Genomic DNA, 22,074 nt, shown 5'->3' on the forward strand with positions numbered 1-22,074 from the left:
ATGGAAGGACAGGAGATATTTCTCAAATCCACCTCCATCCCTAGCCTTGGAGGCTAGGATTTTTTAAGGACAGTTTGGCAGGAAGGGGTCTAGGGAATGAGTGTTCCTGATTGGTTGGAGATTAAATCATAGGAGCATCAGAATGGTCTTTGTGCATTGAGTCAGCTTCTTGGGGTGGGGGAGGGGGCAGTCACAGGACCAGCTGAGTCAGTTCCTTAGTATGAGTCACGGATCCAAGTGGTGTCATTCAGTTTATCAGAATGCAAATGTCTGAAAAATATCTCAAGACCAATCTTAGGCTTTATAATGGTGATGTTATCTGTAGGAAAAACCAGAGAATTTACGAATCTTACGACCTCCAGCTACATGACTCTAGAGCAGTAAGACAACTAAGAAACAATGGCTGGTTATTGCTTAACTGCATTAGCAGAATTCAGATGCCTCTAAGATTTCTAATCTTGTCATCTTTCATTAGTTTTACCAAGGCACTTTTGGTTCCCAAATGAAGAGGGAGGTAGTTTTGGAAAGGAGCTATTATCGCCCTTGCTTTAACATTAAACTACAAACTAAATTTCTTCCATGGTTAGCTTGGCCTAGGCCTGAAAATGGGCAAAGGTAGTCAGCTTGCGAGGTTAGAGACAAGAGTCCGCTGTGTCAGATTTTTTACACTGTAATAATTTTTGCAAAAGAAGTTTCAGTGTCTTGAACTTCATGGAGCATATGTTAAAAAATGAAGTTTATACTTCCTATTTTTATCTTGTCATTCCATTTTTCTAGAAACTTTTTAAAGCTCCCTCATATACATAGATCTCTTAACTTGCCTATTTACACTCTAATTCACCTTGGATAAAGCCATAACCTCCTGACTGGCTTTTCTGCTTACAATAATGACACTCCCTTCAATCAATTTTTCACAAGTAGCCTGGTTAATTTCTTTCAGAAATGTTAATTGTTAACTTGTTTCCTTTTGTTAATTTGTTAATAGTATATGATGGCATCACAATCCATGCAAAACAAAATCCAAAGTCTTTTCCTTGACCTTAACAGACCTTAATCATTTAGACCTTGCCTAATTTCATATTTAATCCATACATTTCTCTTAGTTTATGTAACTCTAGCCATGCTAATCTTTACCAAACCCAAGGTAACAGGTTTTTCTTTTATTCAAGTTCTTTACTGTTGTTTATATATCTGGAAATGATTTTCTTCATCCATGTATAGCTAGTTCTCTCATATATTTTAGCTAACATTATGGGAATTATCTCATCAAAGAGATCATCTACAACTTACCCAATCTCATGTTTTTTTTTTTTTTTTTCTCAAGATTCTGTTAATGTTGTTTATAAAAATTCTTATAATCTAAACTTTCTGTTTTAGTTTTCTGTATTCAGATTGTTCAAAAAACATATCAAACCTGATTTGTTTTTTTCATTGTCACATTTCATATCTTCCCAACTGAATTCCAAAGTTATACCTTTTTTTCTCTTGTCATTTTATTCCAATCCCCTACCAGAGTCAAGAGTTCATAGCAGGTGCACAGTAATTTTTGTTAAATATATAATAGAAAAAATGGATGAGTATGTTATTATGAAGTAATGAGAAATAAAATTATATGTGAGAGGGATGAAAGATACAATTTTTGAAAGCATTGGAGTTTGATTATGTATAGGTAATTGTGGCAACTCCCAACATTATGCTTGTTCACATTCTATTGTAAAGATAATTGAATTAACATTGTATGATAAGCTATAAAGGAGAAAAATAACAAATAAACATAAATCTTTGTTTAATGAGTTTACAGTAACCCTTTCTGTTTGTCTGGTGACTCAATAACTTCAGAGACACATCCTTGTCGGAAGATTTTTTGGCAAATTCTAACCACATCTGGTTGAAATAGGTAAAATGATTTAGTCTTGTCCTTCCCCAAATGGTCAATCTGATTTTCTTTAAACACCATATCTGGCAAGACACTGGCCTATTTAAATACCAAGACCACTGTCCCCATGGCTTTACTTTAACACAAACTAAAGTATCAAATCCTAAGCCTTGTGTGCAAGGTCTATTACTGTCTTTCCCAGATATAAGCTCTTCACAGTCCTAAAAGAAGTTTCTGTTCGTGTTGAACCCACACATATACCGATCCCAAGTAATCTCTACTTCTGAACATATATTATATTCCAATATATCCTTCTATCTTAAATGTCCTATTTTCCCATTCTTTCCCCACCTCAAAGGCCTTTTTTTAGAAAAGTATATGCATATTTTAAATTTTCACTCAAATGCTATCTCATTCCAAAGAAATTTGGCTCTCCTCTGAACCTGTCAAAATCAATCATCTTATTATTTATTTTAGCATTTAAAAATCATACATCATTGTATTCTTGTTGAAAATAACTCACACAATGTACACATTCTCTTTCCCATTTACTTTCCCTCCTTTCCCAAAAGGTAATGACTATTATTAATTTGGACCACATTTTTAGAAAGCATAAAGTTGAAAGGAAGATACTCCCATATCTTCATACAAATTAAGAAAATGTGTAAAAAATTACAGCGAGATAGATAAGTTCTCGTGTACTATAGTGTAGTAAGGTGACTATAGTCAACAGTATTATAGTTCACATTTCAGAATAATTAGAAGAGATAATTCTAAATGTTCTCACCACAAAGAGATAAACAATTTTTGAGGTAAATGATATGCTAAGTACTATAATTTTATCATTACACAATGTATACATGTATGAAAACATCACACTGTATCTCATATATATGTATAATTATTATATGTCAATTAGGAACAAAATTTAAAGACCACATTTTACTAATTCTAAAACTTGCTTTAGTCACTTACCTACATGTCTTTGGTATTATTTCATGTGAGAATGTGTAAATGTTCCACATTTATTTAAATCTTGCATAATATTTCCTAGAATTGATATAACAATGGCTTGTACTGATAGACATTTAGAATGTATCCATGTATATTTTTATTGCTAGGCAATGTTGAAACAGAGAAAACTTTTTGGACATAGTACTTCATTTTTTGATTTTGGGATACATGTGCTGAACACGCAGGTTTGTTACATAGGTATACATGTACTATGGTGGTTTGCTGCACTTATCAACCCATCATCTATGTTTTAAGCCTGGTATGCATTAGGTGTTTGTCCCATTGCTTTCCCTCCCCTTGCCCCCTACACCGCCCTCACCGACAGGCCCCAGTGTGTGATGTTCCCCTCTCTGTGTCCATGTATTCTCATTGTTCAACTCCCACGATGAGTGAGAACATGCGGTGTTTGGTTTTCTGTTCCTGTGTTAGTTTGCTGAGGATAATGGTTTCCAGCTTCATCTATGTCCCTGAAAAGGACACAAAGTCTTTCTTTTTTATGGCTGCATAGTATTCCATGGTGTATATATGCCACCTTTCCTTTATTCAGTTTATCACTGATGGGCATTTGGGTTGGTTCTAAGTCTTTGCTATTGTGAACAGTGCTGCAATAAACATATGTGTGCACGTGTCTTTATAGCAGAATGATTTATAATCTTTTGGGTATATACCCAGTAATGGGACTGCTGGGTCAAATGGTATTTCTGGTTCTAGAGCCTTGAGGAATCACCACACTGTCTTCCAAGTACTTCTATTAATTCACTAAGTATTTGCTAAAGTGAGTTCTAGACACCTGAGATAAATCATTGAAAACAACAAACACAAAAGACTGACATTACAGTGTTGAGTAAGGTAGTCAAGGTGAGTCTCTTTGAGACAGTAAGATTTAAGAGAAGGCCAAAGGAGGTGAAGAAGTTAGCTGAACAGATAGATACATGGGGAAACAACATTCTAAACTGAGAAAACAAAATAAATCCTTGAACTAGAACTACACATAATGTATTGGAAGAATATCAAAAAGATCTACATGGGCCAAGCAGTGAGTAATGGGCAAGTAGGAGGAGAAAATGTCAGAAGGTTTAAGAAGCTTAGAGCTTTTAGAATATTTAAAAACCGTTGCCTTTTACTTAGAGAGAAATCTAAAGTTTTGAAAAGAAACAAAAATAATTGAGGTTTCCTTATTTTATGGCCACTTTATTTTTTTCCAAATTGCTCTCTGAATTTTGCATCATTTCACATGTCCACCAAGGATATGTATGAAAGCATCTCTTTTTGCTCAGCCTAAATATATTTGGGTTATTATTAATCCTTTTAATTTTTTTTCTTTTTTTTTCTTCAAATCTGTTTGCTCTACACTGCCTTTTTCTGGAAACTGGAGAGGGTAGGCGTGATTTTGTACAATTATTGGTCATTGTTATATCTTCTCCATCTGTACACCTCTTGCATATTTTTACTATTCAGCTTTTAAATGTATTCATATATCAACTCCCAAACATTTTATAGGTATAATGTACAGTGATTGTGTCTTTTGTCTCTGCTTTTCTTTGATAAGTTCTATACTCCACTAAAGTCTAAGCTGCTTATATGCAGTACAGAAAAAATCAGTCTTTGTTCAAAGGATTAATAAATGAAGTGCATAGTTTCCTTTATGAAAAACAAAGACCTCTAGTTTTTCTTGTTTAGTTTTTTTTTTTTTTTTTTTTTTTTTTTTTTTTTTGAGACGGAGTCTCGCTCTGTCGCCCAGGCTGGAGTGCAGTGGTGCAATCTCGGCTCACTGCAAGCTCCGCCTCCCAGGTTCACGCCATTCTCCTGCCTCAGTCTCTCCGAGTAGCTGGGACTACAGGCGCCCGCCACCACGCCCGGCTAATTTTTTTTTTTTTTGTATTTTTAGTAGAGACGGGTTTCACCATGGTCTCTATCTCCTGACCTCGTGATCCGCCCGCCTCGGCTTCCCAAAGTGCTGGGATTACAAGCGTGAGCCACCGCGCCCGGCCTATTGTTTAGTTTTAAACTTTCTTTGTGTGAAAATAAAACTTCCTGTTTGTGTCTTTTTAATAAACATAGATTTAATTTCCTTTTATTTATAGCAATAATCATTTATTTTAATTAAGATAAAATATATGGAACACAGTAACTCAATCCCTTAAACCATATATTGATTCTTCTTAAGTAATCATCTGTAAAACACTCTATCCTATCATTTATGAAGGTTTATTTCTTAGATAGTCCTGTGAAAAAGATCAGCTGCCTCTATGATCTATTATGTTAAAATTCACAGAAAATATTGCCATTCTAGTGGCATAGTAGTACAATAAATCACCCAATGCTGTATAAAAACCACAATTAAAAAACAACAACAAAATGATATTACTGAACAAGAATAAAGAATGCAGGAATACAGAAGAATGAAGAAAACTGCAAGAAAAATCAAACTGTAAAAATCAAACAATATACTAAATAAGAGAAAGCCAAGACTATGAATTCTTAATCAGTTATTTCAATGGTACCTGGTATGGTAGCAAAAATATATTTTGCTATATATAATCTAGGCTCATTTTATATATTTTGCTATATATAATCTAGGCTCATTTTGTAAAATCTAGGGAGAAACATAAAAAAACACTTGTCAGTCAAAAGTGAGGTAATGTCAAAGAAAAAAAATGAAATAGCAGCTGTAAAAATCAAATAGACTCCCATATGCAGTTATTTGAAGGGAAAATGCCATGTGATTTTATCCTTAAATATATTTTCCTTGTTTTACGAATTTTAAGGTAATAATTTAATATTCTCCTAAATTAGGAATTAAGAGTAACACTTCTTAGTTTGTGTCAATCTTTACTTAATTATGTATAGTGTAAGAAAAAAATTATGTATTTTTTTCTCAATATATAGCCAAATGGCACAATATGTGCCTTAAAAACTTGTTGACTTTTAAGCTATGTACTTTTATCATGAAGAAACTGAGCTGAATGTAAAATAATGTCACTAAATATGTTGCAGAGATATCACATTTATTTCAATTTTTTGGTACTACACTTAATGTTACAGTGTAACAAAAAAGTGTTCGCTTTTTTTTTTATAGCGAACAGAAAACTCATATTTTGGCTACTTTTCTTTCTTTGAAAACTTGGGTTTGAAAAGCTTAATTTCATGCTAAAAAGATCGTACATTCTTGGAATGGCCTCTACTACTTTCCTTGTTTTTACTTGTATCACCTGCTTGTGACTTATTTGTTTTGCCAGAACTTATTAGTAAGTTGCAGGAAGGTAGAACCTGATACGGCCATTTTTCAGCACTTTGTGCTTCTGCATTGGATGAGTTGGGGCCATTTGGGTAACCTGTGAAGCTCTGTAACAACAATTATTCCTTCACAACAGAACTCTTTTGATCTCTGTAAAATATTAGTTTGCTTTAGAATTCCTCCATCCCTGAAGAAGCTGATGCATAAGTGGGTGATAGCGAATATCAATAAATAAGAATAGGAAAAAACATAAAATGCCATGTAAGCATGAATATAACCTACTCAGAAATAATCTATATGAGATCATTTTATCTGTAAAGTTTAGAAAACATACAATATTTTAGTTACTTTCCCTATATAAAAATAATTGTATAATTAGTGCAGTAAGAATACGCCTATTCTATCATGAATCTACTAAATGAATCTTTGGACTCTTTATTCTTGTGGATGCTGGCCTTATGAATCATGACCCCAAGTCACAAAAGATACATGAGTAAAAGAGTTCCATTTGGTAGCTCACAGGTTGCCACCCGTAGAGTTAACATCAAAGAGTGTTCTGGGCCACACATCACACATATAAATATTTTTCCAAAGGTATACAAGTTTCCAAATAAGTCTCCTTCCACCAGTCCATCTTTCTAATACAATGGTACTCTTTGCTCTTTCTTTCTTATTTGTTCATAATATTATTCTCATAAAAAAACTTATTCCATAAAATCCTGAAATATTCCAAATTCTAGGCTTTATATACCTGAAGGAGACACTTACTTTACCTTCCTATCTGTATATTTTAGGAGCAAGTCCAGATTTGGTGGGTCTTGAAATACAGGGGTTACACTGAAAAAAAATAGAATATGAGGGAAAAATGGGTATTCATTTGAAAGAGAAAAAAATGATTCACAAGTTTTGCAACACTAATAAAACCACAAGCATTTTCAAATTTATAAAAGTAGATAATATTTTATTAGTAAATTACCTAATATGCCACTATTTTTGCTATTAATATTAGCTTAGAGATGAAAACGTAATTTTTTTTAAGGGAACACGAATTTTGTAAGGTAATTTTTCTGCATTGTAGGTAACTTCTCTACAATTTTGACTGAGATTTCCAGATATCTTCAGGATAAAATGTATCAGGTACTGAACAACATGATCTGAAACAATGAACTGCTTAGAACATGTGGCAATACACATGTTGTTTGTTGTATTGTTACAGATTTTTTGCTGTAAAAAAACATAGAAATTCTGATAAATTCTATTTCCTGACATTCCCATCGAAAAAATTTTAGAAAATCTATATGTTTATAATTATGAAAACTGCATTATTTTTAAACAGAAAACAACATCTATGTTGTTGTCGTTGTTGTTAAACAGAAAACAACATCTAGACATTGACGAAAACTGAATTACCATTTTAAAATTTGTGCTCTTAAATGAAGCAGTTTACAAATTACATTTTCTGGTTCTGTATCTTTCACAAATTATTTGTCTCCCACTATGAGAAATTTTAGCTGTTCAGCATCTAGAACATGTTCAGTTCCTGGTTAGTCTAGCCTTGTACCTTCTAATCATAACCCCAGAAGCTGGTAGAGTTGGTGATAGGAGTATACTATTCTCACTACAGTTGGTAGAGAGTAACATAATTGACTGTGAGCTATATACACACACTCCGTTATATAGCCTCAACTCAACTTCTTTTAGACTGATCACCAAAATTCTACCACAAAAATAATATTAGACACAAAAGGAAGCAACTTTGAAGGATATCAGAGTGGAAATAAATTGTAATCTTAACCAAATGAAGTTTAAATATTTTACTTTTGCAAATATTACAAAAATCCAAGAACGTGAACATGTTGATAGGATAACTATCAGGACCTTAAAATAAGTTTGTGCAACAGGAGGATCCAGAGCTTAGGTCTCATTAATTTCCCTGGAAATCACCTTCTATGAGCTTTTGCAAAAGTGGAATTAAAACAAAATCTAGAAACAAAACTGCTTTAAACAAACAAATAAACCCTGGTATGCAGAGTCTATTCATTAAAAGCCTTCTTACACTGAAGACTTGTAGCAAGGCCTTGGAAAAGAGACTTTTTATTTTTTTTCTTCCAAAAGTTTGAGGTATCTGACATTTTAATTAAAAATAATAATGTGATTATTAATTTAATGTAATATGATGATGCACTACAAAATTAAAATCTTATAAAAATTAAACATAGTTATAATGAGGGGAATCCTATATCACAGAGATAAGATAATTGATTTCTCATACAATCTATTTCTCCCATTAGGCTAGTGTCTTAGCATCCTTGCTAAAAATAGAGAAATACAGGTATAAGAAAATAGTTAAACACCTTTTCCGGACATTCTTAGATATTATAAGTGGGTGATATTCTTAGATATTATCTAAGAATCCTCACTACCCTTATTTTTCCAGTTTATAAAATTCTGGAAAGAAAATTAGTAAAGGGGTTGAGAAGTAAGAATTGGTCTACATAGGATACAGAGAGAAATATTTTAAAAAATCAGGTAGCAATGGAAAGCACTATGAAAAAGGAGTAAATGCTTAAGAAAGAACAATTTTGGGTCAGGAACATAATTCAGTTCTAAATCGTCAAAGATAAAATAATGTATATCTATAGGTATATAACATGGGGGAAATTAAAAATAAAGTTAGATAAAGGTCTGTCTGTTAAAGTAGGTAGCAATTCAGACATGAGCAAGACAAGAGAGGCCTCCCCCACCCCATGCAGTCTCAGGAATGTCAGGCCACTATCAAGTGATGGTCAAGCAGTTGTTAAACTGGCTCTCTAAAATAGAAATTGGTCACAGCTGGTGCCAGGAGAAAACAGTCTCCCAATAGATAGAAAGCACCTGAAGTTGGCGATCAGCCGCTTCCCAATAAGCACTCAGGAGCTGGGTGAGCAGGCTCAAGCATACGCACTAAGAGACAAAATCACAGAGTTTAATGGGTATAGGACCCTTCTCTGAGAATGCTCAATTGGTAAGAGAAAAGTGCTTCAAGTAAGGATGCATACAACTTCAGTAAATCCACTGTGCATGCTGTCCCTTCCAAATGCTTGCAGGCCACTGCACATGTGGACCGCCTGCTCCAAGGCAAGAATTAGGGGGAAAAAAAATGCAAACCTTGGAACCATGTCAATGTATAAAAAATCCCCAATTCAAGGTTTGGACAGGGCTTGGATCTCTGAAGTCACACACTTGGCTCTCTTGCAAGTGTACTTTACTTCCTTTCATTTCTCCTCTAAAACGTTTTAATAAACTTTCACTCCTGCCCTAAAACTTGCCTCAGTCTCTCCCTCTGCCTTATACCCCTTGGCTGAATTCCTCCCTCCAAGGAGACAAGAATTGAGTTGCTACAGACTCGTACAGATTCACCACAGCTAGTATGTTGACTACAGTGAGACAATACAGGGAGGGAGGTTCTGAGATCTTTAACTAGATCTTCTAGCTGGGAGATGGGTTAGATTTGAGAATGGGATAGCAGAGCCTACCTCAGATTGTATAAATGGCTACAAAGTGTGGTATCCAAGAGATGTGACGACACGTGAGAGATGAACTCCCGGTAATATAAATGATATTAGGGCTCTCTTATGTGGCTACAGATTACTCAATAAATAAACAAAACAGGAAACCAGGTACTAACTATATGCAGTGATCTACCAGACCATTGAGTCAATAGTGGTAAAAGTGTCAGCAAGTGGTAGGTTCCAGTTTCTGAGCCTGAAATAAGATTTTAAGAGATCCATCAAATAGTGAATAAAAAGGTCATAACTTGGGAATTGGATAGTAGCCTGCTTATCATGATAGTTATGACGGAGATCTACTTGTCAAAATCAATTATAATGCAAAGACAAAAATCTCAAATGTCTACTTGAACTCCAATTATCAGACTTTCAGGAGAGGCACAGAATAAATAACAGAATGCTATTCTTGACCTTCTCACAGTAGTTGCCCAGTGCTTCCAAAACAGTCTTCCTGAGGGTAAATCCTGACCATACAATTCTCTAGCTACATAGTATTGGGCAAGTGCTTAATTTCTCTGTATTTGTTTCTCTTATTAGTAAGATGATGATCACAATGGTAACTGGGTTCCTGTGAGGACTAAATGAGATTATGTATATAAAGCATTAAGACAGTGTAAGACAGTATGTGACACTTTGTAAACATCACTGAAAGCTTGTTTTTGTTGTTTCTCTTTCAGAATGTTTCTCTTGTTATTATCATTATAAACTTAAATTCCTGAAAAGAGAATATACCTGACCTTGACCAGTGACTAGCCCAAGGGGAGAATGGCATTGTTTGGCAGAGACAGACAGACAGAGAGAGACAGAGAGACAGAGAGAGAGAAAGAGAGATTTAGTGAAGCCAGGCTCCAAGCAGAAGCTTGCCTCCAGGCAGAAAACTAAGTGGGTGCTGTGCCCAGGAAGAGAGCTCAGAGAAGTGAGGCTTGGGTAAGCTCTTCTTTTGAAAAAATATGTTAATGCCTACCAGCTTTTTAGTGATTTCTTATCTCAAGCACTAATCTAATTGATTCAAATATATTTAGACCTTCAGATCATCTCTGGGGAAAAGGCATTCAGATGTTACTGAGTCTCAGAGTGGAGGAAGTCAATGATGCCAGGAAATAGAGTGGGGTAAATCAAGACTAAACTGGCACAATTACTCCAAGTAGGGGTGCCAAGTTTGCAAATAAATTCTGCCTTTTGTAACATTTGAACTTAAGAAAGATATCATGATCACAGTTAAACTCTACCAGTTCAAACTCTGTCTCTGCTTCTTAGCAGCCCTGTGACCTAGGACAAGTTATACAACCACTCTAAACCTTAACGTGTAAAATGGACCTGATAAAGGTACCATTCTCACAGGTTTATTGCAAAGATTAAATTCATTTACTCCTCATATTTAAAGCAGCATCCAGCACATAGTAAATTCTATGTAATTCTACCTTATACATTGTTTCTCAAGAATGATTTTTGCCTATGACAAAGATTTCCCTACTTTTGAAATTCAAAGACTGATAAAATTCCCAGAAAGTATATTTAGTGATCAGTGTAAATTTCAATTTTTTTTTTTTTTTTTTTTTTTTTTTTGAGATGAAGTGTCACTCTGTTGCCCAAGCTGGAGTGCAATGGCTCAATCTCAGCTCACTGCAACCTCCACCTCCGAGGTTCAAGCAATTCTCTGCCTCAGCCTCCCAAGTAGCTGGGCCTACAGGCGCCCACCACCACGCCTGGCTAATTTTTGTATTTTTAGTAGAGACAGGGTTTCACCATGTTGGCCAGGCTGGTCTTGAACTCCTGATCTCATGATCCACCTGCCTCGGCCTCCCAAAGTGCTAGGATTACAGGTGTGAGCCTCTGTGCCCAGCCCAAATTTTTTTTGTCACACAAGGGCATTTAAAAATCAATGATCATTTTATACATATGTCATTTTATAAATAAGGATGTTTTAAATCAAAATGTTAGGAACCTAAAACTACAGTAAGAAAAGATATCTCTATATAAAGATTTTTTGTTTAAAACAGACCAAATTTAGCTGCATGGACAACTCTGTAGTGTTATGTTTTTCTTTTCTTTCCTAATAATATCTCAGACACTTAAAATCTTAATCATAATTCATTTTATGTGGCACAACACTGCTGGTCGCCTTGGGGCACCAGTGACCAAGTTGTCTTTGGATGACCAGTGGTCAAATGATTGCTAAAAGTATACTGGGAAGTTTCAAATATAAATGTTCATGTTAACAAGCAATTCTTGGGGAAGCAGCATGAGCAGGGTCAAACCTTTAACAAATGTTGAAGGGCAGTCATGAGGTGAGAAAGTTAAAGCATAGGTAAGTTAATAAGAATTATACAGTATTCACCTAAAAGTGGCTGAATTTTGGAAATCGCTCTTCTGATTAGCACTGGACAATTTCTACTGCCAACAGAAATAGACGCAAGCGTGAGAGAAAACAAGCTCCTAAGAATTAGTAGGTATTCCCTTTATAAATAACAGATGTGAAGCTATTTAGGTGGGCTGCATAGAAGAGATTGAATGGTGTGGCAAATGTAGATGAATTTTGAACAGATATACTTACATATTTAGAATAAAAACACAGTAAGAGTGATCTTAAAAGATGCATTTGCTGGGATGTTTAAGTGTATGAACATAAAGGGACAGGGTCTTCTGAGGACATGTTTAAGGTGACTTTTCTATTGTATTCTATTACTGGCATGGAAGTATCCCAAAGATAGCTATGAATTGCTTATGTCATGGCACTGCCTTGTGATCAATATGCTCCAAGCACTAGTTGTCACTATGGTGACATGGAGAATATGACCTAGAGAAGAAAACATTAGAAACTGCCACAATACACTACAAATGATAAAGTAAGCAAATTAGCCAAATTTTTTTTTGCAGAGTTCACTTTTTCCTTCAAATTCTATCAAAAGCATGACTACAAATGCATTATAAGATATCCATTCACAGTACTTTACTGCATACTGAAAAGATAGCTTAAGAGAGAATTTCCCCATCTCAGTAATTGCCAGCATGTTTGGCTTACTTAGTCCTTCAAGAAAGGAGAGTGAAATGATTTCTTAAATTTGGGAGGAGAGATTACAACACTATATGAGAGTGTCAATCAAGCATGATACTCCTCATTTCTAGTTCAACTAAATATATGATAATCTAATAATGCTTTGATGCTTCTTCAAAAATATCTGGGAGTAGGTAAGGAAAGACATTAGGTGGCCAAGACTCACAATTAAATTTCTTAGGAAACAATTTATTTATTCATTCAACAAGCATGTATTATCTCTACCATAAATAACATCAACAATTGTTGTTGTAGCACTAACGACACATTAGTGAACACAGCGTAATCTCTGTCCTGAAATACTTCTTAGTTTATGATATTTCATGGGAAAACCATGACAAGAAGTCATTTATCATGATCAATGAAATGATTGAGGCATAACCCGGATGCTGCAGGAGTGGAATGAGTAGATTTCCAAATAGGCTTTGTTGGGTGGGCAGTTACAGAGATTTCTAGGAGGAGAATGTTTGATATTAGTAACAGTGTGAGAGAGGAGTAAATGTTCACTTTGTCATAGCCAGAAGACATAGCACATGCAGAGGAACAGTGGGAAGAACCTGTGGTATTTGCAGGTTTGCAGGGTCATGCTAACATTACAGTGTGCTGTGTGAGGAGGGTGTATGTGGGGTAGAGGTAAGAGATGAGAAGAGATAATAATTAGGCAGGCGCAAGATCATGAAGAGCTAAGGACTTTAACGTTTGTTTTTAGTTGCAGGTAGCACTTGCCGTGCCCCTAGAATTGATCTCAGCATCAATCTGTAATGTGCAAAGTGCTTTTCAAAAGAAAATCAGAGAAATTTGGTTTTCTCAATGGCAGCTTTGGTAAGAAAGTTGGCTTTGGAAGATATGTAGGGTTAAGTTAAGGATGGGCCCTAGAAACTGTGACAAGAGGCCAGGATCCTAGGAGAAAAGGCAGCCAATTAGCGACCCAACAATTAGACAACTCTCTCCCATAGAGAAAACTGGGATAGATAGGGAAAATACACACACACACACACACACACACACACACACACACAGAGCAAAATACAGTAAGTGCTGACACTTTAAGAGAAGCACATAAGCATCCACTTTAAGAGAAGCACATACGCATCCACTTTAAGAGAAGCACATAAGCATCCAAATGGAGGAAAACACTCCGAGCTACTGAAGTCCAGGAAGGCTGCATGGAGGTGACTTTTAAGAATAACTACTGCTTTATGTTAGCCCTGATACAGGATCTGATATGAATCATTTATTTGAGTGGTGATCTCATAAATTCCTAGTTGGGGAGCTGGGAAGTGAGACAGGAAGAAAAAGGAAACCAATTAAGTTGACTTAAGGAGAAGATTGATGTTGCGAGCAACTGGAGAGCAAGACAGCTGGAGACCTCAATTGGGTGGCAAAGCAGGCACTTCAGAGTTGTCCTCCCATAAGGGCAAGAAAACCAGGATACTTTTCCCTCCAATTTCTATCTGTTATTGGTTGAGCACTGTTCCTACGGCCTCAGCTCGCTGAAGCTTACAGCACACCATCAGTGTGCATTGGAATCACGAGTACTTAGGGCACAGAAGAAACATTATCTGCCACAGCCACAATAATTGGATTAGGCCTAAGGAAACCAGAGGCAGAAATCCGTAGAACAGAAAGAACACTATAAGCAAATGCACATTCATTAAAGAGCTTGGGAGATACCAGGGAAATATGCAAATTAGTTGTTGTGAAGGCTAAAGGAAGTAAAGGGAAGTTCAGATGAAATAGGATTGAAAAATGATCATCTAGAGGCCTAGGTTAAAAAGTTTATTTATTTTTTTCCTATGGGCAATTAGGATCAAAAGATAGTTTTGAGCAGTAAAGTGATGCAAACAAATTAAATATTCATAAAACTCAGATTGATGATCAGGTGATGAATTTAATACAAGGAAAAGGGGTCTGATTGGGAGGCCTATTGGCTATTGAAAACATTATAAAGGAAGTTTTGAAGATTGGACTTGAGATTGAAGCAGTAGAAATTGAGGGGAGGAGAATAAAGGAGAGGTATTATACAGGTATATTTCACAAGGCTTGACTAATATTTTGATATAGAACATAAGGCAAAATAAATGATTGCTATGTGAGCCTGTCCCCTGAGATCAAGAGCTCAGTATGGGATCTTACATACTTATTGGAGGTAACAATAAAGGGATGGTGGGTTCTGTTTTGGTTTTCTGTGTTTGCAATGCCAGTTGAACCTTCAGACAAACAGCATGAACTGAGATTTATCATAATAGACCTATTAAAGGAAGTGAGATGAGTTAGCTTAGGGGCAGTGGTAAGTACAAGAGGCACTGCTGCTGAGTAGGTGATGTGTAGGTGCCATTGAGGAGAAATATAAATTATGCCCATGAGGACAAATAAACCAAATCTCCTTAGTTAAAGGCAAATGTCTCTAATGAATGAATTGATGGATTAATGAGTATCACGATTACATATGCTATGTAAAGTATGGTATGGAAGCTATCATCTAATTTTGAAGACTGATGTAAAAAGAGAAGAAAAATAAATTATGCAAACGTCAGAATCTATATTAATGACATCTTAAAATTATTACCACTAAAAGTGAGTAGAAATGAATGTTGAAATATAAAGTGAAATTAGATGAACATGTTCAGTAAATTGTCAGATTATCAGAGGAGTTTTAGGAAATCAACATTCCTAAATAAACAAGCCCCCTAAATCAGTCAAGCTGACCTTCTGTACTACCTACTGATGTATGACAAGAATCGTGTCATTAATTCAACTCCAAAATAATCCTTTAAGTACTCACAGTCTTTAATTTAGTCTTTTCTCAAGAAGTTTAGAAATGACTAAAAAATGTAGTGAAATGAAGCAGCATAAGGTTCAACACTTCTCTTTGTCTAGCCTGCTGGCCTGTCTTCCAATGAGTGAAGACAATTCTGTAAATATTGATTACAAAACCAAAAAAGGAAAACTGAAAAGCTTGGAAGGATCTTTAATCTGCCGTCTCCTGAGTAGTTAAGAGCTGGTATGATGCTCAATGAGAGCACATACTTGGCTTTCCCACAATCACTAACATTCTCTTTTTTTTCTTTGAGACAGCCTCACTCTGTCGCCCAAGCTGATCTCGCTGCAACCTCTGCCTCCTGATTTCAAGCGATTCTCCTGCCTCAGCCTCCTGAGTAGCGGGGACTGCAGGCGCGCGCCATCAAGTCCAGCTAATTTTTGTATTTTTAGTAGAGACGGGGTTTCACCATGTTGGCCAGGATGGTCTCGATCTCTTGATCTCATGATCTACCCGCCTCGGCCTCCCAACGTGCTGGGATTACAGGCATGAGTCACTGCACCTGGCCACTAACATTCTTATTCTTAGTTCTTAGTCATCATACACCTTCCTTAATATGGATTTAAAATATATATACATACACACACACACACACACACACACGTATGTATATACACATATATATACACTGAACCCTACTGAATTTGCATTTTTGCTCCTTTTTTTTTTTTTCCAAGGTGGTGTCTTGCTCTGTAACCCAGGCTGGAGTGCAGTGGCACGATCTCAGCTCACTGCGAACTTTGCCTCCCAGGTCCAAGCCATTCTCCTGCCTAGCCTCCCGAGTAGCTAGGATTACAGACACTTGCCACCATACCTGGCTAATTTTTGCATTTTTAGTAGAGACACTGTTTCAGCATGTTGGCCAGGCTGGTCTCACACTCCTGTCCTCAAGTGATCTGCCCACCTAAGTCTCCCAAAGTGCTGGGATTACAGGTGTGAGCCATGGCACCCGGCCTCGCTCTGCTCTTTTAACATATAATGTGTTAGTTGCACAGTCTTTACCACATTTACAGTAAAAGTTGATGAAGGTGGAATATCTTAGAACTATATTCAATCATCATTAACTCGACTGTTTTTCAGATATGCTGAGATAGACACCTTTGCTTATCCTGAGATAAACTTCTTAAAATGTTATGTAGATAAGGAAAATCAATGGAAATAATTTGTGATAGTACAATAACCCTTCTTTCCGGCTAAAGAAAAGCTACAAATGTTTCTGCATGCATGTAGATGTTTTGCATTTTAACCGAAGTACCTGCTAGCTTGGGGTGATTTTTTTTTATTTCAAAAATGCAATTTATTCCTGGAAAAATGCCATAAAATCTAATTAAATTAGATTTGTGATACTTGCTGAACTAATGTAAATAGTGTATTGTACAAAATAAATTGAATTTTGAAGAGAGAAAAGTGAAGTTTATAACATTTCATATTAATGTAAGTATTGAAAATATCCAGTCTATTAATTCAAGACGTGCTAAAAATGAAGCTAATTATCCTTATTGTAAACTAGGTAGCTCAGTTCTTTATGATGAAGGAAAGACATCGAAGAATCCAAAATACACTTAAGACTACAATTAGAAAAGATATGTTAGATAATTCACCAATACGTTATACTGAAAATGTAATATCTATTTTGTTCCTACCACTATCTCCTATGCATGAGAAAAGAAAGGTAAGGACATTATAAATAGAAACTATGGGAGCCATAAGAGTGTGAGAATTCCTAAGATTTGGAAAGCTCAAAACAAATATCTCTCTGACACTTATAACCTGTGTAATTATTAACCTCCTAAGTCTTTCTTAGAATGTCTCTATGAATGAATGTCTGAGAAGGCTCCCAAGATCACAGAATGTTAGAAACATGGTCTTAGAGAAATAAGGAGATTAAAGACTCATAAAGAGTGTTCAAGTTCAGCTCCTTTATTTTTCATGACAGTTGTTACAGCAGTCCAAAGTTTGAGAAGCATTTTTACAAGTGGAAAATGCATGGACTTCGAAGTCAGGTAGATTATCCGTTGACCTTGAGCAAGTTAATTGCGTTTAGATTCTGAGCCTTGATTCCCATATGTATAAAATGAATATAATAATATATTTCATAAGGAATTTGTTAGTAGTATTTCGGATCAGGTGTATGAATTTTCTGGCCAGTCATTATAATTGTGTTGAATATAAAGGACTGTTATTACTGGCCCCACACCAAAATTTTTCCAGCTAATTATCTCCAATCACAATGAAGAAATCTAACTCATCAATTCTGCAGACAGAAAATAGAGGAACTGGAGATCTTTCTCTCATTCCCTGCATGACATTGAGACACCTGTCTTCAGTCCATTGGTCATTTCTTTCCTCTTGTAGGAAATGAAGTGGTTAAAGGAACACTGGGACACTGAGAAGTCTGGGTTGGATTAGACAAAGCCTTCCCACTGAGGAAGCACATTCAGGGTACTGTTAATTGTGCTTTGTGGAGAGGACCTTGGGCAATGTTTTTTAAAAAATGTAAAACCCTTCTGACCTGTTTACCATCTAAGCAAGTCTAGTGCTGCTACAGAAGCAGCACAGGGAAGCTGGGAGCAAGTTTATAAAGTGTGAAAGTAATGAGCCTTGCTCTTTTTCTGCTAGAAGGACATTAGCAACTCTGTGCCTTTCTTTTTGCATGCCTGAAGGGGAGAATTTACACTGGCCACTATTCTCCTTTTATTTTCTTTTATAGTTTTTATTTTTTCTTTCCCTTAGCTTTTGTCCTTTTCTCCTTGCTCCTCCACTACCAGTCAAGAAGTATGAATTGATCAACTACTGTTTGTAAATGCCAATGTCTACAAAGAACGGGGATGTTAATTTCACTTTTCTCCTGTCAGCATCTTCTGGTAGAAGGCAGGGTATCCAAGGAATAGCACTTCATCGCTCAGCACAGTGAACAGCAATCCATTCATTTAATAGTTATCCAGTGAGTGTATATTATGAGTATGTAACAGCAAATAAGGCAGACACAATCCCTATAGCTAGGAGTTTATATTCTAGTGGCAGATACAACTGAACTAAGGATTGAAGTCTTAGTAGATAAGGATCATGGTGAGTAATTACAGGTGCCAACAGGAACACATTGGAGAGAAACCTACATTTCGCACTTTTGCTACAAGTCCCATGATTTTCTTAAAGGTAGGGGACAAATTCTAACTATTGTATCACTTGAAAAGGAATGAGAATGTTAATATTGGAAAAGTTAAATATTAATCTTACCATATCTTTTAAAAATAAAGGATTTTTAAAATAGTTAATTTTAAAAATCTTAAAATGGAAGCAAGGGAAAGTAAAGTGTAACTCCATAAAGTAAAACATTGCTGTGGTTTTATTTAACAATTTGTACCTAGCTTAGTGTCTGTCATACAGTAAGGTCTAGTTAATATTTTTTAAATAAACAATAAATAAAAAATAATTAAGAAAATATCCTGAAATTTCTACATTTTCATATCTCAGTTCTATGGTGTTTTGTGAAATGTAACTTCTCTACATTATTACTCTTTTTGTCACTTGAAGTAACCATGTGTTGAATACCTAACATGTCATGAAAAATTTTAACACATTATGAGAAAGTTATGCTCTAATATATGAGTAAATAAAGCAATAAAGATCAGAGCTGAGATATGAGCTTTTATCTATTTGACACTGATGAGGCTCACTGTATTCCTATGACATAAAGCTTCTTTAAGGAACTACCTGAATTCTTTCTACACATATTTTACTTTATGACTCAGTGAAAATAAACCTGCTTAGCAGTGGCTGTCTCCATATAAGCTTACTGACAATGTTATTATAATCAGAAGTTAGAAATGAAAAATACCTCTCACAACTCATTTTCTAGCTAGAGGACATAACACTTAGTGTAAATGCCAAGGATTGTTCTCTTGCGGTGCAGGCTTGGTTGCCTGGACGCAGCACTGTATCTTTTTTTTTTTTTTTTTTTTTTGAGACGGAGTCTCGCTCTGTCGCCCAGGCTGGAGTGCAGTGGCGCGATCTCGGCTCACTGCAAGCTCCGCCTCCCGGGTTCACGCCATTCTCCTGCCTCAGCCTCTCCGAGTAGCTGGGACTACAGGCGCCCGCCACCACGCCCGGCTAATTTTTTTGTATTTTTAGTAGAGACGGGGTTTCACCGTGGTCTCGATCTCCTGACCTCGTGATCTGCCCGCCTCGGCCTCCCAAAGTGCTGGGATTACAAGCGTGAGCCACCGCGCCCGGCAGCACTATATCTTATTTTGCAGCAAATAACCGTTCAAGGAAGAATAAATGCTTCTCAATGATGATATGAACTCTCTTACAAATAAATTCGCCTCTCATTTGTCAAGCTTAAATTAACACTGGGCGATGTGCTGTGCTTTCCAGAGGGACTGAAAGTCATGCCTTTGAGACAACCTTATTCTCTTCTGATACATTCCAAAGTTAATAGGCATGTATTAAAGTGAGAATCTACCTAAGAACCTGCTTTAATGTCAGATACCTGGGATATTTTTCTTTAAAGTAAATTATGTCTAAAATTGAAGGCTGCTATTGAGTAGCTTAGAAGTAATTGGGAACATAAAACACAAGACACAATCTCAGTTTTGTTTTTTTTTTAAATCTTTTTTCCTTCTTTTCACAGGTGTTTAATTCAGAGTATCTAATTAAATATTTGATTTAGGACACTTATAACAAGCACACTGGGAATACAGCAAAAGGGAGAGACTAAGGAAATGCTATACAAGGATGTGGAAATTCTGCTGGGGTTTGTGGCCCATCCTTGCATAGCAGAAAGGTTTGGACTGAAATTCCCAAGGGTTGATTTATCATCACCTAATGGTGTAAATTAGATATGCATTCTTTTATTCATTCCTTTCATTCATTCATCTACAGATAATACAAAAATGTATTGAATGGTTTCTATGGGCTATTGATTGTCCTGGACACTGGATACATTTTAGTGATTAGAATATCCAGTATTGTCCTTGCCTTTATGGAGTTAGCAATGGTCAAATAAAAAAAGTCAAAAACAACAAAAAATAATATACATAGCTACGTAGTAATCATCCCTCCTTTCTCCTTTCCTCCCTTTTCTCTTTCTTTCTTTCTTTTTTTTTTTTTTTTTGATGGAGTCTCACTCTGTCGCCCAGGCTGGAGTGCAGTGGCACAATCTCGGCTCACTGCAAGCTCCGCCTCCCAGGTTCACGCCATTCTCTTGCCTCAGCCTCATGAGTAGCTGGGACTACAGGCGCCCGCCACCCTGCCCAGCTAATTTTTTGTATTTTTAGTACATACGGGGTTTCATCATGGTCTCGATCTCCTGACCTCGTGATCGGCCCGCCTCAGCCTCCCAAAGTGCTGGGATTACAGGTGCGAGCCACCGCACCCCGCCCTCTTTCTTTCTCTATTTCTCTCTTTAGATAGAGGCAAAGATATACACACATATGTATGAATGTGTGTAACATGTACATGTTTATATATATTTACAAATTGTGATAAATAATCTAAAGAAAATGAATAAAGAACAATGAGAAAAAGATAGATATAGACAGGCCTACCTAGAATGGTCAGGGAAGACGTTGCAGAAAAGTGACATAAGGAATCTTAAAGAATATAAAAATGCCTAATTTGCAAAAATCAGGGGATTTAGAATTCCTGATAGACACGAGTATGTGAAAAGCTCTGAGATCAGAACAATCTTGAGTGTTCAAGGACATTAAAAGATCTACCATACCTTCACAAAGAGAGAAGTAGCACAAGATGAGTTGGAAGGTCAGACAAGAACAGGGTCATGCAGGGCTTTATAAGAACAGGAAAATTATTGGTACTTTATTATCGTTTCATAATTATTCTGTTATTTTAAGGACAAAAATGTTAATGTAGAGAGAAATTTATGATTTCAAAGATTTTGATGGATTATAAGTGAAGAATAGTTCCAAGAAAATAGAGTGGAAGCATGAGGGAGGCTGTTACAATAGTGCCAGGCAGCTACAGGTGGAGATTTTCATAACAATTGTCAAAGTGGAAATAGACAAAAAATGATATATATATTTGATATATACATTAGGAGGCAGAAAAGGTAAAGCTACACATTTTATTAGTCCATTGCTTATATTCACTGGGAAATTTTTAAATATTATTAGTTAGAATTTTTTGTGGAGTTATAAGTTCTGTAAAAGCTATCAGAGGCTTGGCCGGGCATGGTGGCTCACGCCTGTAATTCCACAACTTTGGGAGGCCGAGGAGGGCTGATCACCTGAGTTCAGGAATTCGAAACCAGCCTAGTCAACATGGAGAAACCCCGTCTATACTAAAAATATAAAAACATCAGCCAGACATGATGGTGAGTGACTGTAGTCTCAGCTACTTGGGAGGCTGAGGCAGGAGATTCACTTGTACCTGGGAAGAGGAGGCTGTGGTGAGCCGAGATCACACCACTGCACTCCAGCCTGGGTGACAGAGCAAGACTGTCTCAAAAACAAACAAACAAACAAAAATAAACTATGAGAGCCTTAATCAAGGATATTAGTA

The 22,074-nt window shown here is 36.2% G+C and overlaps 1 protein-coding gene across 2 annotated transcripts in view; it reads right to left on the reverse strand.

The window, feature by feature from the left end:
• Window positions 1–22,074, reverse strand: part of LUZP2 (leucine zipper protein 2) — a 602,481-nt gene that overhangs the window by 383,291 nt on the left and 197,116 nt on the right. Inside the window, exon 2 of one of the 2 annotated variants that reach the window (XM_032166391.2) lies at window positions 6,897–6,965. The exons of the other annotated variant lie outside the window; for it this stretch is intronic. Within the exon in view, the coding sequence (XP_032022282.1) occupies window positions 6,897–6,965 (69 nt within the window). The remainder of the gene's footprint in view (window positions 1–6,896; window positions 6,966–22,074) is intronic. 2 annotated transcript variants of the gene reach the window in all.

Source organism: Hylobates moloch, unplaced genomic scaffold (assembly GCF_009828535.3).
Source record: "Hylobates moloch isolate HMO894 unplaced genomic scaffold, HMol_V3 SCAFFOLD_11, whole genome shotgun sequence".
Taxonomy (NCBI): Eukaryota; Metazoa; Chordata; class Mammalia; order Primates; family Hylobatidae; genus Hylobates; species Hylobates moloch.